This window comes from Eurypyga helias, unplaced genomic scaffold (genome assembly GCF_000690775.1).
Source record: "Eurypyga helias isolate BGI_N326 unplaced genomic scaffold, ASM69077v1 scaffold31093, whole genome shotgun sequence".
NCBI lineage: Eukaryota > Metazoa > Chordata > Aves > Eurypygiformes > Eurypygidae > Eurypyga > Eurypyga helias.
Window position 1 is genome coordinate 236 of NW_010239820.1, and position 19,518 is coordinate 19,753.

The 19,518-nt window shown below is 41.8% G+C and overlaps 1 protein-coding gene across 1 annotated transcript; it reads right to left on the reverse strand.

Moving 5' to 3' along the window:
- Positions 1-5,925: 5,925 nt before the first annotated feature.
- KLHL22 (kelch-like family member 22) lies at positions 5,926-13,800 on the reverse strand. The gene is made up of 6 exons (XM_010148277.1): positions 13,524-13,800; positions 12,458-12,623; positions 10,538-11,256; positions 9,197-9,389; positions 7,565-7,798; positions 5,926-6,569 (listed from the first exon to the last, which is right to left on the reverse strand). The coding sequence occupies exons 1-6, from the start codon at positions 13,748-13,750 to the stop codon at positions 6,192-6,194; spliced, it is 1,917 nt and encodes a 638-aa protein (XP_010146579.1). The 5' UTR covers positions 13,751-13,800; the 3' UTR covers positions 5,926-6,191.
- Positions 13,801-19,518: the final 5,718 nt, after the last annotated feature.

A 19,518-nucleotide genomic window follows, 5' to 3' on the forward strand; every position in this document is an offset into this window, starting at 1 on the left:
CTCAGAGCGCTGAGCCGTCCTCCTCGCGCTCCGCTTCCCTGGCGTGCTGGGAACTGCCCGTCCTGGGGCTGAAGACATCCGAGTGGGACCTGCCGATGTACCTCCTCCACCTTCTCCCCCTCAGCTCGGCCGCCCTCCTCGGTGGTGCCCAGCTCCGGGCTGTCCCTGCTTTGCCATGGCGCCTCCAGGCACACTTCCCTCCCGCCCTGCCTCGGCGGCCCTGCGCTCCCCTCCCCACACCCCAGTGGGGTGCCCCCAGCCATGCCCCCACCACTGGTGGTTTGGAGGCAGAGATCACCTTCCCTAAGGTTTTGTTGGGTTTATCAGTTGATCATTTTTTTTAAGGAACAAAATGGACCACTGTGATAATCTCTGATCTCGAGATAACTTCCTACTTGCTCCAAGAGACAGTTTCCTGTCTCGTTATAGCCTTGTTCCCAGATAACGGGGTCAAAGCCCTCTCTGTCTCGGGCACAGGCGGGCGGGAAGATGGTGTTGCAGCTGCTGAAGAGGAAGGAAACCCCGGAAAGGACTCAGCAGGCCTCACGGGCAAGGGCTGGGTGAGCACTTGGCAGTCGAGCAGCATGAGCTGTTTGAATTTGAGAGGGAGGCTGGCGCGCAGTGACTTCAGCAGTGTGGGCCTTTGCGTGGTCTGACTCACGCCTGGGAGGGCTGGCAGTGGCAACCGGCATGTCCAGCTGCAATAGGCAAGGGTGCGGCAAAATAGCTGCACTAATTCCCTAGGTGTGCTAGAAGCCCCTGCAAATAGTGTTTATCTCGGTCTCATGACTCTTTCATTTGTACTTTCGATTTTTTCATTTTGCTTTGGGGGTTGGCAATGTGAAATGAAGCAGCACTTGAAAGTAAATAACATTTAAAACAGAGAAATAGATTTAGATGACTGTCCTGAAGTACCTAACGGGTCTGTTGTGCAGTCTTATTCCAGCTTTGCCATCTTCCTTTCAAATTCTGCCTTTTCCAAAAGCTCAGTCACAACGGGGGAATTTTTTAAATCTTTGTTCTTCTTACACTGGCAACTGGTGCCAAGCGAGGTGTTTGGAGTGGAACATACGGGCTGTGTGTCAGCAGACATTCAGCAGGGTTCAGATCATCTGAGACGGAAGACTCATCCAGTGTCGTTCTAGACAAAATCATCCAGGAAAGTCTGACGTCACTAACACAACAGGATCGTGAAGTAGGCCCTGAATACGTGTACAGGTATCGCTTTACCAGCCGCTGACGTTCAGCCATCTCCTGGGTGGAAAAAACAGCTGTTTAGCCGTGTACAGCAATACTAGCAAAATAGTACACTGAGAGATGAACAGTACGGCCTGAAAATTCACACCTATGCAAAAATCTTTCTTCCATTGCTATGGAAGCTTACATAATAGCTATACCTTTGATCCATTCCTACTGGTTTAAGTGCTTGTATTTGCCAATAAGAGTCAGTCTTAAACACATGTAGACAGGCTACAATAGATTATGAAAGTTATTATGTTTTCTTCTGCCATTTGAATGCGTTTGGATCATTTTCTGTTTGGCCATAGCCAAAATACAGAGATTAAAAGATAGTACATGGACTTGCAATAACATGCTCAATAATATTTAAAAATAATTACAAAAGCCAGAAGTTAGCAGCAGAATTAGTACACACAGTATATAAAAAGGAAGTTAAAATTCCTTTTGCTGCATTTTATTGAGTTGTATTTTTTGTCTAATCAAAATCAAATGCAGTAGGTCAAATACAGAGTGATTTTTGCCTCCATTTCTTACAGATGATACTAAAATCTCAAAGGAATTGAAACATCAGGAATAAATAGTATTTAATTATAAATGATTTTTTGTGTTGTACTGCATGGGGCTGGACTGATGGTGGAAAAACAGCCCCATCACACCCCCTTCCCACACAGAGAGGATTCTAAGTCATGGAGAGGTTTTCAGTTTGCGAGAAACTGCCACAATCAGCTGTTCTGACTTGCATTTGTGCAGGCTGTGTGCATCCTTCAAGGAATTCCCCCCTCAGTTTCAGTAACTGTGGGTGAACTCGGCCAGATCATCTACATAAAAGAACCCACTTTCTACTTAGATATGAGAAAAAGGTGACTTGTTCAAGGTCACTAATGTTAGCTGATAAGACTGGGCTTCACCTTCCCACACTACAATCATTTCAGGTGTATTATGTCCCTACAACTGCATTTGTTTTAGGAAGAATGGAGAAATGTATGGTACTACTTTACCTTTTTATTATATGTAAATACATTTATGCCCTTTCTCTTACCTGTTGGAACTTTCCACCCTCAGAGCACGGCCAATTACTTGTAGCACAACTGAGGAGGTGGTGAGCTCTTCAAGTTCATCAGCTGCTGATGAAATAAAAACTCAGTTGGCTGAATATTCCCTTGAGAAGGTCCCGTCCTTCTTTCTCCATGCCCAGCTGCTCCTTCTTCCTTTCACCAGAAGCTTCTGACCCCATCATTTGGGCTGAATGCCAAATAAATTGTACATGTGGCTGGTCTCTAAGTAAGAAGTAAATTTCTGTCAAGGCAATAGAATGAGAATCCTTATTTGTTTCAAATCAAGTACTGGGTATGCTTCCAATGCAAAATTAATGATCCTCATTTAAACCATGAGGGAATAGAAAAGGATATGTTGGATTTGGAGGCAGACAGCTGGAGAAGAAATACAGTAGTGAAAACACTTACGAAACAAAAACTGAAGCAATTAGAATTGCTTGTCCAAATGTGGAAGCCTGAAATACTTACAAGTCCGCTAATTACAAATCTAGCGAGCATGCCTATACAGCTTTACCTCTGTGCTGGCAGGAAATAGGAAAATAGATCATCAAGAAACCTGGTTATTATTCTTCTGGACTTCCTAATGTATCAGCAGTTTAAGTGTTGGTATTTTGATCACTCAGTTTTGGAAGAGTTGTTTGGCTGTTCTCTTACATACCAGAAGTAACTTAAAGCTTTCTTAATTCATTGTCCAGCTGCCCACAATGTCTCGTGCTATGCTGTTTCTGAGGACTCACTGTAAAAAATGAATGCTTTTTACTGTAAGACACAAGACTGACACATTTAGGAAATCAGAATATTTATAAATTTAAAAAAAAAATGGAATGAGCCTAAAAACCCTTATGAGTAGATGTTTTTCTTAAGATAACACAAAGTTTAAGTGGGCTCTTGAAGGCTAAATTCCTGAAGCATCATTCTTGATAGGAAAACCAGTCAATCATAATTATAGCTCTGCATATCAATCTGCAATCTCTCCTGCAATTTCATTATATAGGTAACTAGTTAACATGAACAACAAAGCATTTTATATCTGCCAAGTTAGATAGAATTGTCAATTGTAAAGCAAAGCAATTTTATTATTGTTTAGCCTCTGTGTTAGTTTGAAAAGGTACGTGCCGGACTAAAACCAGCTACTGCTAAATGATTAGGATGGTTTGAGCATAGCTAAACTAAACTGCGGTTTTTTACCTAGACAAAATACATGCAAGTAAAAGAGTGCATACCATAACTTTCAATAGTCACGTTATGCTCAGATGAAAAGAAATTTTGGGGATGAAAGCAACAGAAGTTTTGTTTTTATCAAATCAAAATACATACCACCTCCCCTCAGGTTTAGTACATGTAACTTAGGGGTATTATACCTGTACCTAAAAAAAAAAATAGAAAAAATGCATCACTTTTCCCTAAGGGAGATGATCTGTTTTAAGGAAATGTAATTTCCTTATAACTGCATTCTAAGCCTTACTGATTTGCTTGCACAGCATCCAACTGCAAGATTTAATAAATACTGCGATCACAGAATTGCATATACTGGTAAGTGGAAAAACGGATCACCTGACTATCTTAAAAATCAGTATTCATACACAGGAGCGATAGGGTAGAAGTTGGGAAAAAAAGCCCCCATGAGTTTTCTCAAGATGTTTTTTTAGCTCAATAATTACTTATGAATATCTTGTATTCTCCTACGTAATCTAAGAATTACCTATCAGCTAGGTTATTTGTAATAGTAAGTAATACCCTCTAGTGGTATACATAGGAAAAGAAGCCAAAGAATGATTGCACTTTTTTTTATCATGAAAAAGGGTAAATAACATTTTCACTGGTATAACATAGGGCATCACTGGTCTGTTGGGGAGTGCTAGTTAAAATGGAAAATGCACTGCAAGCATTAGACTTGAGTTAGATGTCTGGTTTCATTAGAACAGCTGGGTCTAGAATATGACCTGGACCTGTAGAAGTCTTGAATCAGTTGTTGTCGGCAGACAAAACAAATTGCCACTGCAACACTTGCAATCTGGAAGGAGTGGTTCTAGTGATGTCCAGGTCACAGAGATCTGCCCTTACATCTGAGGGCTATGTTTGATTACCACACATTGAAAGTAACTCCGTAGGCAAAACAGGAATACTCGTCAGCCTCCAGTAGTGCAGTATAATGAAGTCTGCACTCCCAGCCTCTACGTGCAGTTCAGAGTTCATTATCAAAACCATTTTCTGAAGAAGCTCATATATATATATATATACAGCGGTTCCTGCAGTTACCAGGTCTTTTGTTTCACTTGCCTACTGGCAAAGGGTCAGAGACTGAGGTAAAAACTAACAGTGCCAGGGAGAAAAATCCAACAAATGCTCCTCTTACCAAGAAAAAGCTGTTGAGCTTATTAAATGAGGTGTGCAAATACTCTTGAATCTTTTGCTGAAGCCCAGTCTACTAAAGCAGAGTCATCGAGGTCCATTTTGAAATCATCTTTGTTTCCATAAAAAACGTATCACTAAGTAACAGTAATATCCAGGAACTTCTTCCGTTCCTCTGGAGTGGCAGGTCAACGTGCACAGTATCTGTCATGATGTGATGATACTTGACTAGTGTCGTGTCATTCCAATTGTCACTTTGGTTTTGCCCTTCTCCTGCAACCCCATTACTGCTAAAAGATTTGAAAGCTTTTGGCAGTTGTCACGATTTTCTGGTGGCATTGATTACTTCCCGCCCCTCCAAGAGCAAGGATCCCATACTGTACAGGTATCCCACTGATTCTGACTTTAAATCAGCTTCTAAACTGATGCTAAGCAAGATGGTGGCCAGAAGCCAATTATTTTAAGGCCTCATGAAGGAAGGATTTACTATGCTTTATCTTTCTGAGCTGTAGTAATTCTGTATTATGTTCCTGGCATTACTTCAGCTACTGCAGGGTCTTGGACCAGTGTAATCTTCAGTACCTCAGTTATCACCTTACTGTGTTTTTCTCTTATGCTGTGGCAAACTAATCTCTGCTCTCTTTATCCTCTTCTAAAGCATATAATAAGAGAATGAAAAAACCTGCCCATCTCCCAGGCTGGTGTAACTTCACTGATACTCGTGTAGTATTACAGGATCTAATTAAACTCACTAACTTTCACACTCCGTGGTCAATAAAACTGAGACGGTCATTAAAAAGAAAAAAGTTCTGACAAGGATTTATTGATTTATGCTCATGAACAAATGTGTCTGACAGCTGAATGATGAGATTGCCATAGTCTGTACAGAGTTTTTTCTAGAAATCTTCTTTCCACTGTGTTGACAGAACCTGCAGTACAGAAGTTCAGGAGTGGGTGTCAGTTCGCGCTCGAACCCAGTTACAAGGATGGCTGCATGCCCAGATGAGATGAAGGTTCAGACTTTCTTGCTACCGTTCTTCTTTCAGTCTTGCTGAAAACCCAATCAAGCTGTCTGACACCTGGCACAGGAGGGAGACAATAAGCGTTACCTTCCTGTGCAAGCTGGCTAGTAAGTTTTATTCCCAAAAAATAAAGAAAAAAAAAATCTTAAAAAGCTATTTCAAGCTAAAAGCTGGAAGGAAAGAAGCTAGTCAAGCCGAGCCTTTTTTGTCCATGCTGAAGATTGAGAAGAATCTCCTCCACAGAAAAAGAACCTCTATAACTGGGGGAAAATGGCAGTTCCGTGGTTACTTTAAAAACGCTGCTTTCTGGCAGGTGGGCAGATACTGACTCTAAGTGGCATTTTGTGCAGAACACTTGCAGATGGGCAGATATTGACTGTGAATGCCATTTTGTGCAGGACACTTATTTTTCAAACATTTAAATACTGATTTATGTATATAAGAAAGACATATAAAATCTCTAAATATTTTCTCCAAGCGTTAATTTCGTCATTCACTGGCAAAAAATAAATATTAAAGTTTTCTAATCTTCACTTGAATTGTCAAATTCCTCCCAGTCTGATACGCTCATAACTTCTGATGGAAAGTCAAGGTGATACTTCACGCGGTCTGCATGCCATTCTGAGAACCATTTCTCTGTTTCCATTAAAATAGCCCTGGGCAAAGTGAGGACACAGGCAGCCATCCCAGAAATATCATCCTCCAACTGGGGTCCTTCCTCCCAACAGTCTCTCTCTGCATCATAAATGTGGACATAGTCCATGCGGATTCCTCTGTTGTGGGATCTGCCACCCAAGACATAGATCCTGTTGTCTAAGACTGCAATACCTGGCTCTCCATGTCCCGCAGGAAGTGGACATACATTTGTCCACTGATCAGTGCTTGGCCTATAGCAGGCAACCTGTAAAAAAAGGAAAGAGAATTAGCCAAAATCGAACTTGCATCTTAGTGAGAGAGCCTGGCCATATGGCAAGCTCTTCAGGAAGGCATGCAGTATCATCAGTCTTTTGACAGGGTGTTGATAATGGAGAGAGCATATCACTATGTAGTACAAATACAGTACTCAGCAGAAAACCGGCAGTTGCCATATAGCTTTGAATCACAGCTTCTGACCCTGCTGCTGGGGTGACAGCTGTATGCCATTCAAAAAATGTATACAAAACTGTAAAAGATGTGGACAAATGCTAATACAAGCTCAGACATAATGCATCTGTTTGCATTAGTAAAAAATGTGCTGGAACATACAAATGTGACAAATCTGCTAAGTTGTCTCTGCACCGTATTCTGGGGAGTTTTGGATTTCACTGGGTACCTACTTGGCTAACTGCTTTTATTTGCAAGCACCTTTTTATCATTCAGATAGACTTTCAGCTAGATTTAATTCTGCCATCTTGATTAGCTTTATAAGAGCAATTACTTTTTGTGTCTTCTTTTCACATCTTTAGCAGTTCTAGAAGCTGCAATAAGACTCGAGAGAATTCTCGCCAGCCATCACTTATCATCAGGTATTGTACATTTAATTGCATTATACAGTTGCCATCCAACATATCCTGAACAACTCTGTCCTGCAATTACACGCTGGTAATTCAGAAGTCCTTGACTCAGGAAAAAAAATGCATGTGAGAAGACAACGCAAAGTAAATTTACTTGATGTGCTAGGAATTCCAAGTGCTACAGCTTTAATGCTTTGTGGGTTAGGCAATGCATTCAAGACCGACAGCAGTAAATAAATCACTGCAAGTTCTGCAGTTGAGTGGGGGAGAGCTGGTGCAGTAGCTGTTGCTGGGCAGATGGCTCTATTGGCATACTTAGTAGGTGAAAGGCATTACATCAGAGTGCAAGCATCCGTAAGAAAGAGCCTCTTCCAAGAAAGACACAGGTATGACATGCTCTCACCTGGTGAACATCCCTTCTGTAGCCAGAATCATTGTTGCTTCCTCCAATTACATAGAGTTTTCCTAGCAGTGCAGCCATCCCATGCCAAGCACGTCTCACTGGACCATCTGCTAAAACGTCCCAGCGGTCAGTCTTTGGGTCGTAACACTGCAGCTCCTTCAAGTAGTCTTCTCCTCTCCTCCCACAGGTAATATACATTTTCCCATCCAGTGCTGCTCCAGCATGTGCATATACCTGTATCACCACATGGGAAAGCGAGGGGTTGAGGGCTGGATTTATATATTTCTCCCAGTTTCAAAGTAAGGAATAGACATTAAGGGAGTGACATTCTTCAGGAGTTATGCAGATATCAACACCTGAAGGATTTTCTTATACACAATTCCTTTCTAGGTGATTGTGCTGTAAGTATGAATTTCTGAATGAAATATGCTAGAATATCTAAATCTTCCAGAACTGCAGTGGGTTCTCATTCTTTATTGTTCCTTGGTTAGAAAATCATTCATACTATTACTCTTCTCCCTAGTCTACTTGAAAGCAATTCTGTTGGGAGATTTGTCTTGTACAAGTCATGTTACCAGGAATACAACATATCCTACTTAGTAGCACTCAGTTGGATCTTAAAGCTTTTTATATTCTTGGCATTGACAGACATTTATTATTTGTGACCTCACATAAGCTGTTTATCCACTTCTCTCTCTGCATACCTTTTGCATAACAGCAGTATTATTTGTATTTTTGAAGTGTCCTGAGGCTTTCAATTCAGAGGCATTATGAAATCACAAATATTATTTTGTGCTGGTCACTTGACCCAAAACTTTTAAAAGGTGTAGGGGAAATCAGCATAGTTTCTTGAAGGATTACTTAGGGTTTTAGTTTTCTTTCCTAGCCAAGATTCATCAAGCAGTTGTTTGTATTTATCTTCCTCCTTTGCAACAATTGTCACCTGAAAATGGAAATTTTTCCCTTTTTTAGCTGTATTAGAAGTTGGAACAAATCTTTCCACTCATAATGCCAATTCCCATGTCACTACGCCATTTCCTGGTTCTTAGGGTCACGACGGCTAGTTTAGCAATTGCCATTCTAGAAGGATAAACTGTACTGATGACAAAAGATAGCTATTTACTCACATACTTCAAATGAGTAATGGTCTAATGTCAGCTGACTGAGATGTGACTCTGCCTCACGTAAGCTATTTTTACCAGAACTTGTTACCCAATCTCAGTTATGTGTCCAGGATCTAACTAGTCTATAGAAACTGATGTACGTTATTACTGGGTCTTTATCTTTTCTGATCAGGCATAAAGCATGCTGTCAGGACTGTAAGCAAGAAGCTTGTAGTATTGTGGCTCACAGTTTACCTGAATGTGCTCAATTTTAAATGGTTTTAAGGATTAATACAATAAAGGTGCAGGGGAAAACAACAAGAAAACAGGAAAAATAAGCATTTAACCTCAAAATGGAATTTACATGTATTGTTATTCTCCTTTCCTGATATTCTTTTATCTCATATACAGAAGCTGTTCCCCATCTGAATATCAGCACATTTAATGCTACACATGAAAAAAGCATCTGAAAAGATGAAATCAGGAACTGGGGAAATGTAGTAGCGTGTGTGGCTAATGCACTCCTTACCTCCTTCTTCAGAGGTGTCACATATTCCCAAGTGTTGCTTTTAGGGTCATACCTCTCCACCTCCCTCAGGTCTTCATGGTAATCTCGTCCTGCGACAGCATATATATAGTTGTCCACAACACAGACACTGAGGTCAGCATGCTCTTGCTGTAGGGACTGGATCTGGAACCACTTGTTGTGTCGCGGGTCATACCTTGTAAAAGAATGGGATCAAAGAAAGTTATTTATACAGCCTCAGAATCATTGCTGGAATACCAGACAGCACCACAGATGTGGGTTACTGTACTGCCTTTGGCTGAAATTGAGCTCAGCTGTAAGTCGAGTGAAATTTGGCCTTGTCAGCATTTTATTATTAGCAAAGTTGTTTTATTCTATTTTTAGAAGATATATTTTAGCTGATATAATCATACTGTAAAAGCCTAGGTTTTCCATTATCTTGTACACTTCTGTCAGGTTATATATCAAAGTCTCTGGTTGCACAAAGCCATTCTACAAGGTAAAACAGTCTAAAAATAGCACAAAGACTAAATCTGGATCTTCAAGAGGCCAAGAAGGGCATATATATGTCATGGGTTCTTTGATTCTTTTCCCCAAATATCTGCTGCTCAAAGTGAAGTTCATGATTGATTTTCAGATATTTTTCAAAATACCTATCTGGTATTTTAGTTACAGATGAAACTGGTTGTGAAATGAGACTATGGATGACATAAAATAAGGGCAGCTCAGCTAAAACTAGTAAAAATGACCACTTTATAAAGACAAAAGGGTTTGTATCTGGGTTTGCAATGTAATGGACATCAAGATCTAAAACTGATCCTTCCTCCTGCTCTTTTCCCTGGCATAGAAGCACTTAAGAGGGCTCTGGAATGCTGCTATAGTACACACAAATTCTTGATAATCAACTGGTAATAGCATTTTATTTAAAAATCCTTTTTGGTAGCTAGATCCACTTTTATTGGGACCAAAACTACACATAGAAAACTTCTACAAAATGTTGTTTCAAGAGCATCTAGACAGTCTAGGATTCTAAGGAAACCTAGTTCATTACTGCCTGCTGCACCTTTGATACTTCCCCGCTCCTACAAGGCAGAAAGCAGAACATGTAGTACACTTGACTGAGTGGCTGTTTCTCCCCTCTCGGCTTGGCTTTGCCCCCTAAGCTCTGCTGGAAGCTCCCTGTTACTATGAGGCTCATTTCTTTACTTCTTGTGTTTTCTTTCAGTGAGGTCCCTGCTCAGTTCCTTCAGCTAGCAAGCGTACAGACTGTTCTACTGGCTTACTGTCTCAGAGATGGGCAACAGGGTGGTAATGAAAATAATAGCAGGATTGTCCTTATCTTACCTCCAACACCTTGACTCTGCTCGAAAACCACTTACATTGTTGTCTCCGCCAATTAAATATACAAAATTATTGAGAACAGCAATCCCCTGGTTGGACATTCTGGGGGCTAGTGCAGCTGTAAAGTGCCTCCACTCTCCCAACAAGGGGTTCAAGTACTTGGCTTGATCACTGAGGACAATGGATGGAGTAGAATGCATCCCTCCAAATCCCACTACACACTGGAACTCTGATCTCAGCTGTGTCTGGGAGCTCTGAAGCATTGGCTGAAGACACTCATTCTTGTGGTACATTAATGCATCTGCGACTGTATCTTTTAAAGGACATGGACTTAATTTGTCATGAAGCCTTTGCAGGATCTGGGGTTCCATCAGCGGAAAACGAACTGTCTCAAGTAGCTTAAGGGGCTCCATTAGGGAGACCTGATCTGTCTCCAGTTGCTCTGGAGAATAATGATAAAAAAGTGCCCCGTCGTAAACTTCAAACTCATAGTTAACCTCCAAACGGTTGCTGCTGAGAAGGGAGTAGACCTTCTGCAAGGGTAGCTGTCGGTACACTTGTGTCCTTGAGAAAGCTGCAAAGTTCTTCAAAATGTAGGAGTCCAGCTGATCACTCAAATGTCTCAAGTCATAATGGTCAGCTAGTCTGTATACATCGAGGATGTTCTCTTCATCTACCCAGGACATGAGAAAATCACAACAGAACTTAATGACTTCTGGAATCTGCAAAAGAGAGATATTTTTCATTTCAGACACCACTTGCCTCACACTCAAGAAACAGGTGACAGAAGCCTGGGATGACTGCAAGAAAGTTGTCCACAAGACGACTGCTCTCCTCAGTCTGATCACCATGTTCACTTGTGCCCAATTCACCATTCTCCAGAGAAAACAAACTCAACATGGGTATGTAGATGAATATAACACAGATCTTCTAGACACACCATACTGCAAGTCTAGGAGTTTGGCTTCAGGCACAGTAGCATTGTGTCTTCCATGTCACACGGGACACTGGACAGCCAGGCTGCCTGGTTTGTTAGCGTGGCACCAAGCTGCAGGCTGCCGGGGAGGCAGACAGGAAAATGGAAGGCATGGAAAACATGGTGAAATCCAGGTTTACAAGCCACTCCGTAATTGTTCTCTCAGAGCACTATAGACATGCTCTATCAAAGACTGTATCTGTGACAAATACATCTGCATCACTGAAGAGCACAGGAAGCCATTTAAAAGGAAAATTAAGACAGTGTGGTCTTCTGAATACAATTTGAAATTGTATCTGGCTGGAGGGACCACTGGCAAATAAAGAGCTGCCTGCTGTCCAAGAGCCCCTCTGCTAACAAAGTGGTGCTAAGTGTGTAGAAACCAACCAAAGCAAGCACCCAGAAAGTTTAAGATTTAGTACCAAAGCCTTGTGCAGCTGCAGGGGAAAAAAAATCCCTGTCTTAAAGGCACGTGAACTCTGCACTTAGCACAGAAACCACAGTGGTAGGATTTTCTGTAGTGGTGGGGTCAGGGGAGGTTATGTGCCTGTAGGCTAAATGCGGAAGATCTTGGCAGGCTTGAGCAGCACAACAATTTCTGAGCAGCAAGCCTTGTCCTTTACCCTAGGCCAGAGGTATTCTATTCGAGGGAAGCTTTCATAAGCAGGTCAGTAGAAGTGAGTGGTGTATAAAACAGTCCTCTAGATGAAATGGTAAACTTTTATAAGTAATAAAACCACCGACACAAATTGGATATGCATGCACTCATTCATTGTTCCTACCCTTCCACAGTTAGTTCCAAAGAACAGAGCATCCCAAAGAAATTCTTCTCATTAGGCCCATGCTTTTTCACCCCCTAACCCTCCATCTAACCAGATATCCGTGTTTTCTTTCATGGTTGCTTTTTTGTCTTGCTTCTTTTTTTGTCACATCTCCCAGTACCTCACCTGAAGCTGACAGGCTGCAGCTAAGGTTTCCTGTACACTGTTCACACTGAGTTCCAGCTCAGAAGTGTAAATGAAGTTCAAGATTTTACACATTGCATTGTAGGAGATGCCATGAATATGAACTTCTTCTTGTTCCATTTCTCTCAGTCCTCCTGCAAACATTCCTCTGTAAAAAAGACAACGGCACATGCTACGGCAGATTTGCATTGAAGCTATTTTCAGTTTGCTTATCTTATGTTGTCCTGGGAACATAAAAAATATTCAGAAAGATTAAAACTTAGCCAGACACCTTTATGGGATTCTCTCTCCTGTAAGCCAGTGATAGAAGGAGTACAGGCCTTTAGGACCTAAGAAATTACTACTCTTTATTGTGCAGAAACACAGCAGGGGCCACCTGAAAAAGTATTCACAGCTGAAGAACTTAAATACAGACCCAGTACATATGCATAGTCAGTGGGCAGAGGCAGATACTCTGGGTGTGGGGGGAAAGAAAAAACAGAGGAACTTGGGCCTGTAGGAATTTTTTCTAAGCTACAGCACTTCTTTCTCCAGTGAGAAGTTTGTCTGGATTGCCTTGGGATTTGTCTGTTTGCTCCATGAAAATAAACTCAGTCCAATAAATGCTAGTCGAATTGATCAGGGGAGTGACTGATTTAACAGACAATGAGCCACACTACAGGCACATAATGGAGGAGTGACCCATTTCCGGTGACTTTTTGTGTATTATGACATGATCCCCACAATATGTCAAGTCTTATAATGCAAAGGATATGGTAAAAGTCACCCCGAGTGCATTTATGGAGACACCTGTTAAGACAGTCCTCTTTATATACCTCCAAGTACTGCAAGCAGTGGGTTTAGGGGAGGTAAGCCCAGGGTGCTTTATTTCTGGAGAGACACAACAGAAAGATGAATAAAGCCATACTTAGAATTTTGAAACACATTCAACTCCATCCTATGGGTCTAATATTACATCCAGAAGCAGTGTGCTAAGACAGAAGGTTTGGACGTTGCAGGTTTGAGTAACATTCAGACACATGCTTGTTACTGCCGTACTGAAGAATACCTGAAATAGTCACAGGATGCAGCTAGAAGTATGCGATGAGCCTCAATAGGTTTCTCTTCCACTACCAGAACTACATCGAAGAGGATGCTGCTGTCTCGGAGAGATACCAAGCCACTGAGCAAGGCCTGAGAGTGCTCTGCACTGCGGTATGTGTTGCTGGTGCGCTGCGGAAGGGAGGGCTCGAGTTGAGCTTTGTGTGGCTGAGTCAGCTCCTGATCCTCCGCCATGCCAGGCAGAAATGCTCAGCCACCAGCTGTAGCAGAATGAAATCTGTGAGACAACAGAATCAGCAAAGGTTTGTGCCTTTTGCTTTACGATTGGTCCTCTGACCCCCGCCTGTCACACTAAATAAATCAAACCAACTTTTCAGTCAATGGAGTGACATTCTACCCTGAAGAAATTATTCTGAATGATGATACTGGAAGTTGGCGTAGCTCAACACACCAAACTGGCAGAACATGGCTTTCCAAACATGTCTGCTCTTGGGTTTGCAGTCCAAGAGTCAGAGTATGTAGTATGTGGGGATGTTCTCTTTCTTAGCAAGAGTTTCACTTCCCAACCCATTACCAGAACCTCTTGTCTCCTTTGCATTTCTGTATAATTTATAACAAAGTACAAAACTGACATAATTTTTGCCATATTCCAAGTTGCCTAATATCCTGAGCTAACTTTGCTGCAATATAAATTGTACCTTCACTCTTTCTCTTGATATTTCACCCCAGAATCTGAAAGCTCTCCTCTCTCCCTGTCTTTCTCGTTTTCCTTAGCTGAGCACATTTCCATCTATCATTCTATAAAATACTATATGAAACTGTAGGTTTCAAAGTGAGTCACTTCATTCTGACAACTTCAAGTTAGCATGCACAACTGCTTTTCACGTCACCATGCTTCCCGGCATGTGCTTCCTCCAGCGTAGGCAAGGCAGAGAGCTACCCTGTACCTTTTTCTAGGGCTGCCATAGACACTTTGGGAAGGTCCCCTATGGCACATGGGGAAACAGCTGTATAAAGCTAACTGGAAGTGATTGTGTTTCATGTCTGTGGTTAAGCTCTCAAAATCGCATGAGTCCTCTTCCACCATCCTGTAATTTTCTGTTTCCATTGTCTTTGAAGCATGTCAGAAGTTGTAGCAGTTAGAGCTCTTAGACTCTATGTCAGAGCACGTTAAAAACCCCAAGTCGTTAGCAAAAGGAAATAGCTGATTGTCTGCTTAAGACACAGTTATAATAGCTTCTCCTTCAGCGGCCTGGGAAATAGCTTAGTGGCACAAGGGACAGTCACAAGGGGTTATCAGCAGTCAGAGAAGCAAAAGCAGAACAAACCCAGCAAATCCAAACAAACAATGAAGAAATGGAACCATTGTTTAATTGTGCCAGCCATAGACAGCGAATGCAGCGCTGGAAATCTCTCAAAGTACTGCCAGGTATTCTGTGTATGGTCAGTGAGGACAGAGCTATCTGGATGACATCAAGAAATGTGAAAACGTTTATTGTTCTGCCTGAGGGAAGATACCCTACACTGTCCAAAACAAAAGGAAGCTAGGTGGCATTGCATGGTAAATGGAATGGAAAAAATACTGAAAAAGCATATTAATGGTTGCCTGCTCTTTGCCAGCACAACCAAGACAACCAGCTCAGAAGAGGAGCTCTGATCAGACGGTGTTCTAGGGAGCACAGTCAGGTCGATGGTACAGAGGAAACTATCCATCATCAGCTGAAGAGATGAGTAATAGATTATTTTTCATGACAGGTCGATGCTTTTCCTAGAAATAAGATCACTGCTTTTGAAGCAGACAAAACATTACTGTCTCATTTGATTTGCTCCTGGGGAATACTAAAAGTGATGGATTGAGGCAAGGGAGATAATACAGTGAGAAAGGCAAGTGAAGGAGTGTTACTAGATGTTGATCAGAAATTTCCCATTTCACTAAAAGGGAATAAATGCAGCAAAAGCAAAGTAGGGTGAGATACGGTTCAAATGAAGAACAGATTCAGACAACCACTCTGTTAATGTGGTTTAATGTGGTTAACACTCCCGAGTTAATGTGGTTAGTGCTCCAAAGCCAGGCTGCATCTTTTCAGCAACTTAGAGAGCAATTTGAAATACGTCTCTCTGAGAGCATAATCACTGCGTCAAAAAGCAGAAGTAAATGTAACAAATGAACAATCTTCTGAGTTAAAGACTTTGGCTGGGTAAGCGAAACAGCATGACTTTCGATGTGTGTCATTGGTGGAAGAGAGTAAGAAGAAAAAAGAGATATATTAAAACTACCTGGGGCCATTGAACCCATGTAGCAAGTGTTAGCAAAGAACTGTATGTAGGAGAGGCAGTTTCCCGAGAGAGAGATACATGCAGGGTAGAGCAGGAACCTGTATAATCACGCCAAGCCTTTATTTAAATCTACCTTTAATTAATATAACCATAGGCAGTTACTATTGAGAATACATTCTGCATCCAAATGATCTTAAAAAGGAGTAGAAAAGGGGTGAAGCTTTCAGCACATAAAGCCCCAAAAGGACTCAGATTTTACAAATATGGTAACTGGAACAAGGAAGATCAAATGGTATTATGAAAGACAGTAAATTTAAAAAAATATTAGATTAAATTCAGGGATTCTGAAGCCTGTATGAGCATTAGTATCTGCAGATACTAAGGACAGACACCATCACTTTCACTGACAAATGGGGCTGTCTTGGAGATCTGCAGAGAGTTTATCTCACTGCTAGTTCTACTAGATACAGACTTGAATTATCCCACAGTTAGCAACAGCTGACCAAACTAGCTCTTCTAGCTGACCTGTGGTCATACACCTAATTTTTGGCTAGCCAACAGCTGAGCCTACAGGTATTTTTCTAAGCCCTGCTTCTCCATTTTGGCAGTCTCTACTTCTTGTTCCCAACTTCTGCCCGTGGATTGTATCTTGGCTGTCGCTGGTGAGCCGGACGGTCCTCAAGGTGGTTCCTCATGAATGTACACCAATACAAAAGTTGTCTTGTACCGTTGGAGCACAGAGCCACCACGACACAGAAATCCCCCACTCTACCTGTGAGTATTCTGCTATCTGCATTTATTTGCTGCTAACCAATTTTGGGTATGTAAGTTGAATGCTGCTGTGGAAAAAGGGTGGACTACTACTAGAGCAGGTAGAGTGTGTGTGGTCTAAAACTTGCCAGCACTGATAAGCTCTTTTTGTACACAGATATGTGAAGCTTCTTGATTACACTGTGGCTGCTCAGAGAACCTATCCCATCATGTGTGTCTCCCTACCCTCCCTAATTGGGCTTCAAGGCTCATCAGTAAGAATGAATGCCTACTGTCATATTTTTAACCAGTGGTAAAGTCTACTCTATAAAAATTCTCACTGCTATGATTTTTATGAAACATTGCCTACTTATAAAATTAAAGGTGAGCATTTATGGTATTCATCTATGAAGTCTGGACTCATACAGGTGGTTAAGTCCTCTGAGCCAGCTGGCAAGGAAAGCCTCTTAACTTGTGCCCAGATAGCTTTAGGAGCTGGCAGACAAGACCTTTAAGATAAGGCAGCCAGCGAGATTGGCTGAGCTGATGGCTGAGTGCCCTCACCCTTATAGCAGCTGTACAAGGAGCAGCTGGGGTTGGGTGGGTAGGAAGTTACAAAGAGTGGTTGAAGCAGGGTTAGTGGGGTTGTGTTGTGGACTTTTTTTTTTTTAAAAGAAAATTGGGGTGGTTTTGGCATTCAGGATTTCTGGATTAGCTGCAGTAGGCTTGGTGAGCTGATAGTTCACTGTATTTCTCCAAATATTGTTCTAAATGCTGATGATAAATCTGCTGGGGAGGGGTGCTGGTGTTGGCACAGCACCTTGCTTCTCGGGCTGTGTGGTTTATGACCTTTCTCCTGTGTACTTTGTGTGTTTGCTACTGCCTAAAAATCTGGTAGCCCAAGCAGTGGAAGTGTGCTATTTTATGTGTGGTGTACCAGCTCGGGGACTGTTAATGTATCTAGAAATTGTTATGCCTTTTAAGTGTCCATCAGCCTTAAAAATAGCAAGGTACTTTATTGAATAATCTCCTTATATTTTTAGATGAAAATAATTTAACCTTGTCTCCTCAAATGTGTCTTTTGCCTAACCTCTATTGTCCTTTGTGCTGGTTTTAGTTGGGATAGAGTTAATTTTCTTCACAGTAGTCAGTATGAGGCTGTATTTTAGTTGTGCTGAGAACACCGATAGCATACTAATGTTTCTGGTTGTTGCTAAAGAACGTTTATATTAAGCCAAGGACCCTTCCAGTTTCTGATACAGCATCTGTGTTCCCAGGTTATTCTCTACAAGGAGCTGTGAGGAGGCGCAGTCAGGACAGCTGATCCAAACTGACTAAAGGGGTATTTCATGCCATCAAATTTCATGTCCGGTATATAAGTTGGAGGGGTGGGCCGGGGCTGTCTCTCTTGCCGGAGCATGCTTTTGCTCTCTGGCTCACACTGCTCAAGGACTGGCTGGGTATAAGTCGGCGGGTGGTGAGCAGTTGTATAATTTGTTTTCTTTTCCATTGTTTTCATTATGTACAATTATTATTAGTGGTAGTGTTATTTTCATTACCTATTAGTAGTAGTAATATTAGTGTTGTTGGTATTGTTAATATAATTATTTATTTCCAATTATTAAATTGTTCTCAACTATGAGTTTCCTTGTCTCTTCCTCTGATCCTCCTCTGCTGGGGGAGGAGGGAGGTACATGGCTGTGTGGTACTTAGTTACTGACTGGGGTTAAAGCACATCCTTTAAGGAAAAAAACCCCAACAACCAAAGCCAACTAAATGTAGTACAAGCAGTATAGCTCTGAATGGAGAGATGTAACAGGTTGGTTTAGCTCTTTGCGTGACGTAGAAAACATATTTACTGTTTTTCCGTCCTGAACACTCTGGAACTCTGCTGGCTTTTAGGGCTTGAGACACTATTTTCACAGGCTGGGGTGCCTGGCCCTGTAAATGAAGGAGCTGGAGGCAGGGCACTGCTAGCTAAAGTAAATGCCCAGTCCCTTGAGCCATAAGTTCCCTCTGTCCCGAGCCTCCCTACCAGAAGGGGGCTTGGAGGATGTTCTTGATACCTCTCTGTTCTCTTACTTCTGTTACTAAGAAATTTGCTCAGAGACTGAGCCAAGTTCCTAGAAATATGAGTAATATTTTATTTTTCCCCCCTCTTGTGCAAGTTTCTCAGTGCTGTTCAGCTGTTAACAGTGGGATTCAGTGGCTGAGTATTGCAGGACTGATCCTAAGGTGGAAGAGATGAGGAAATCTGTTTGCTGTGCTTCTTTAACAGTAGCAAAGACAAAACGTATTGCCTCATGCGCTGTGGGATGCTGTCTCCAGAAACAAGGGAAGGCAAGTCCTTCTTCCAACCACTTTGAAACTGCAGAGAAAATCAGACTAGAGATTTTCTTAGCTGGCTTTACAAGGTATTTGTGACTGCAGTTATGTTGGTTTGCATTTGTTTTTTAGAGAACATGGGTTAACACAGTGATTAATTTTAGGGTGCTACAATTGAGCAGCCAGTACATAAAGAGGAAGGATGCAGATGAGGTCAGTAATTGTTACGTGTATTTCTATAAGCAGTGCTACTGTAGGAAGACATACACTGTTTAGTCACTTAAATCAAGGAGTTTAAAAAAAACCCAACCCACAAAAAAAACCCAAAACCAACCAACCAAAAAACAACCCCAACCACCACCCCCACCCCACACCCCCCTCAAACCAAACCAAAACCCAAAAGGCCCCCTAACAGCAAAACCCTCAGAGGTACCTAAAGGACATGACTACTTTTTTTCAACAGACTGAAATTTTCTATATTCTGTGCCTGGATTCCATTTAGGAATGAGCAGAAAGCAGCCATGCTTGCAGCAGTAGACATGGAGGGAGCATGAAGGAAATCTCTTATTTCCTGTACTATACTCTGCATCACTAGTTGTCTCCTTAATAAGCTTTGGCCACAGTGGAAGCTACAGTGTCTCAGTGGCTTT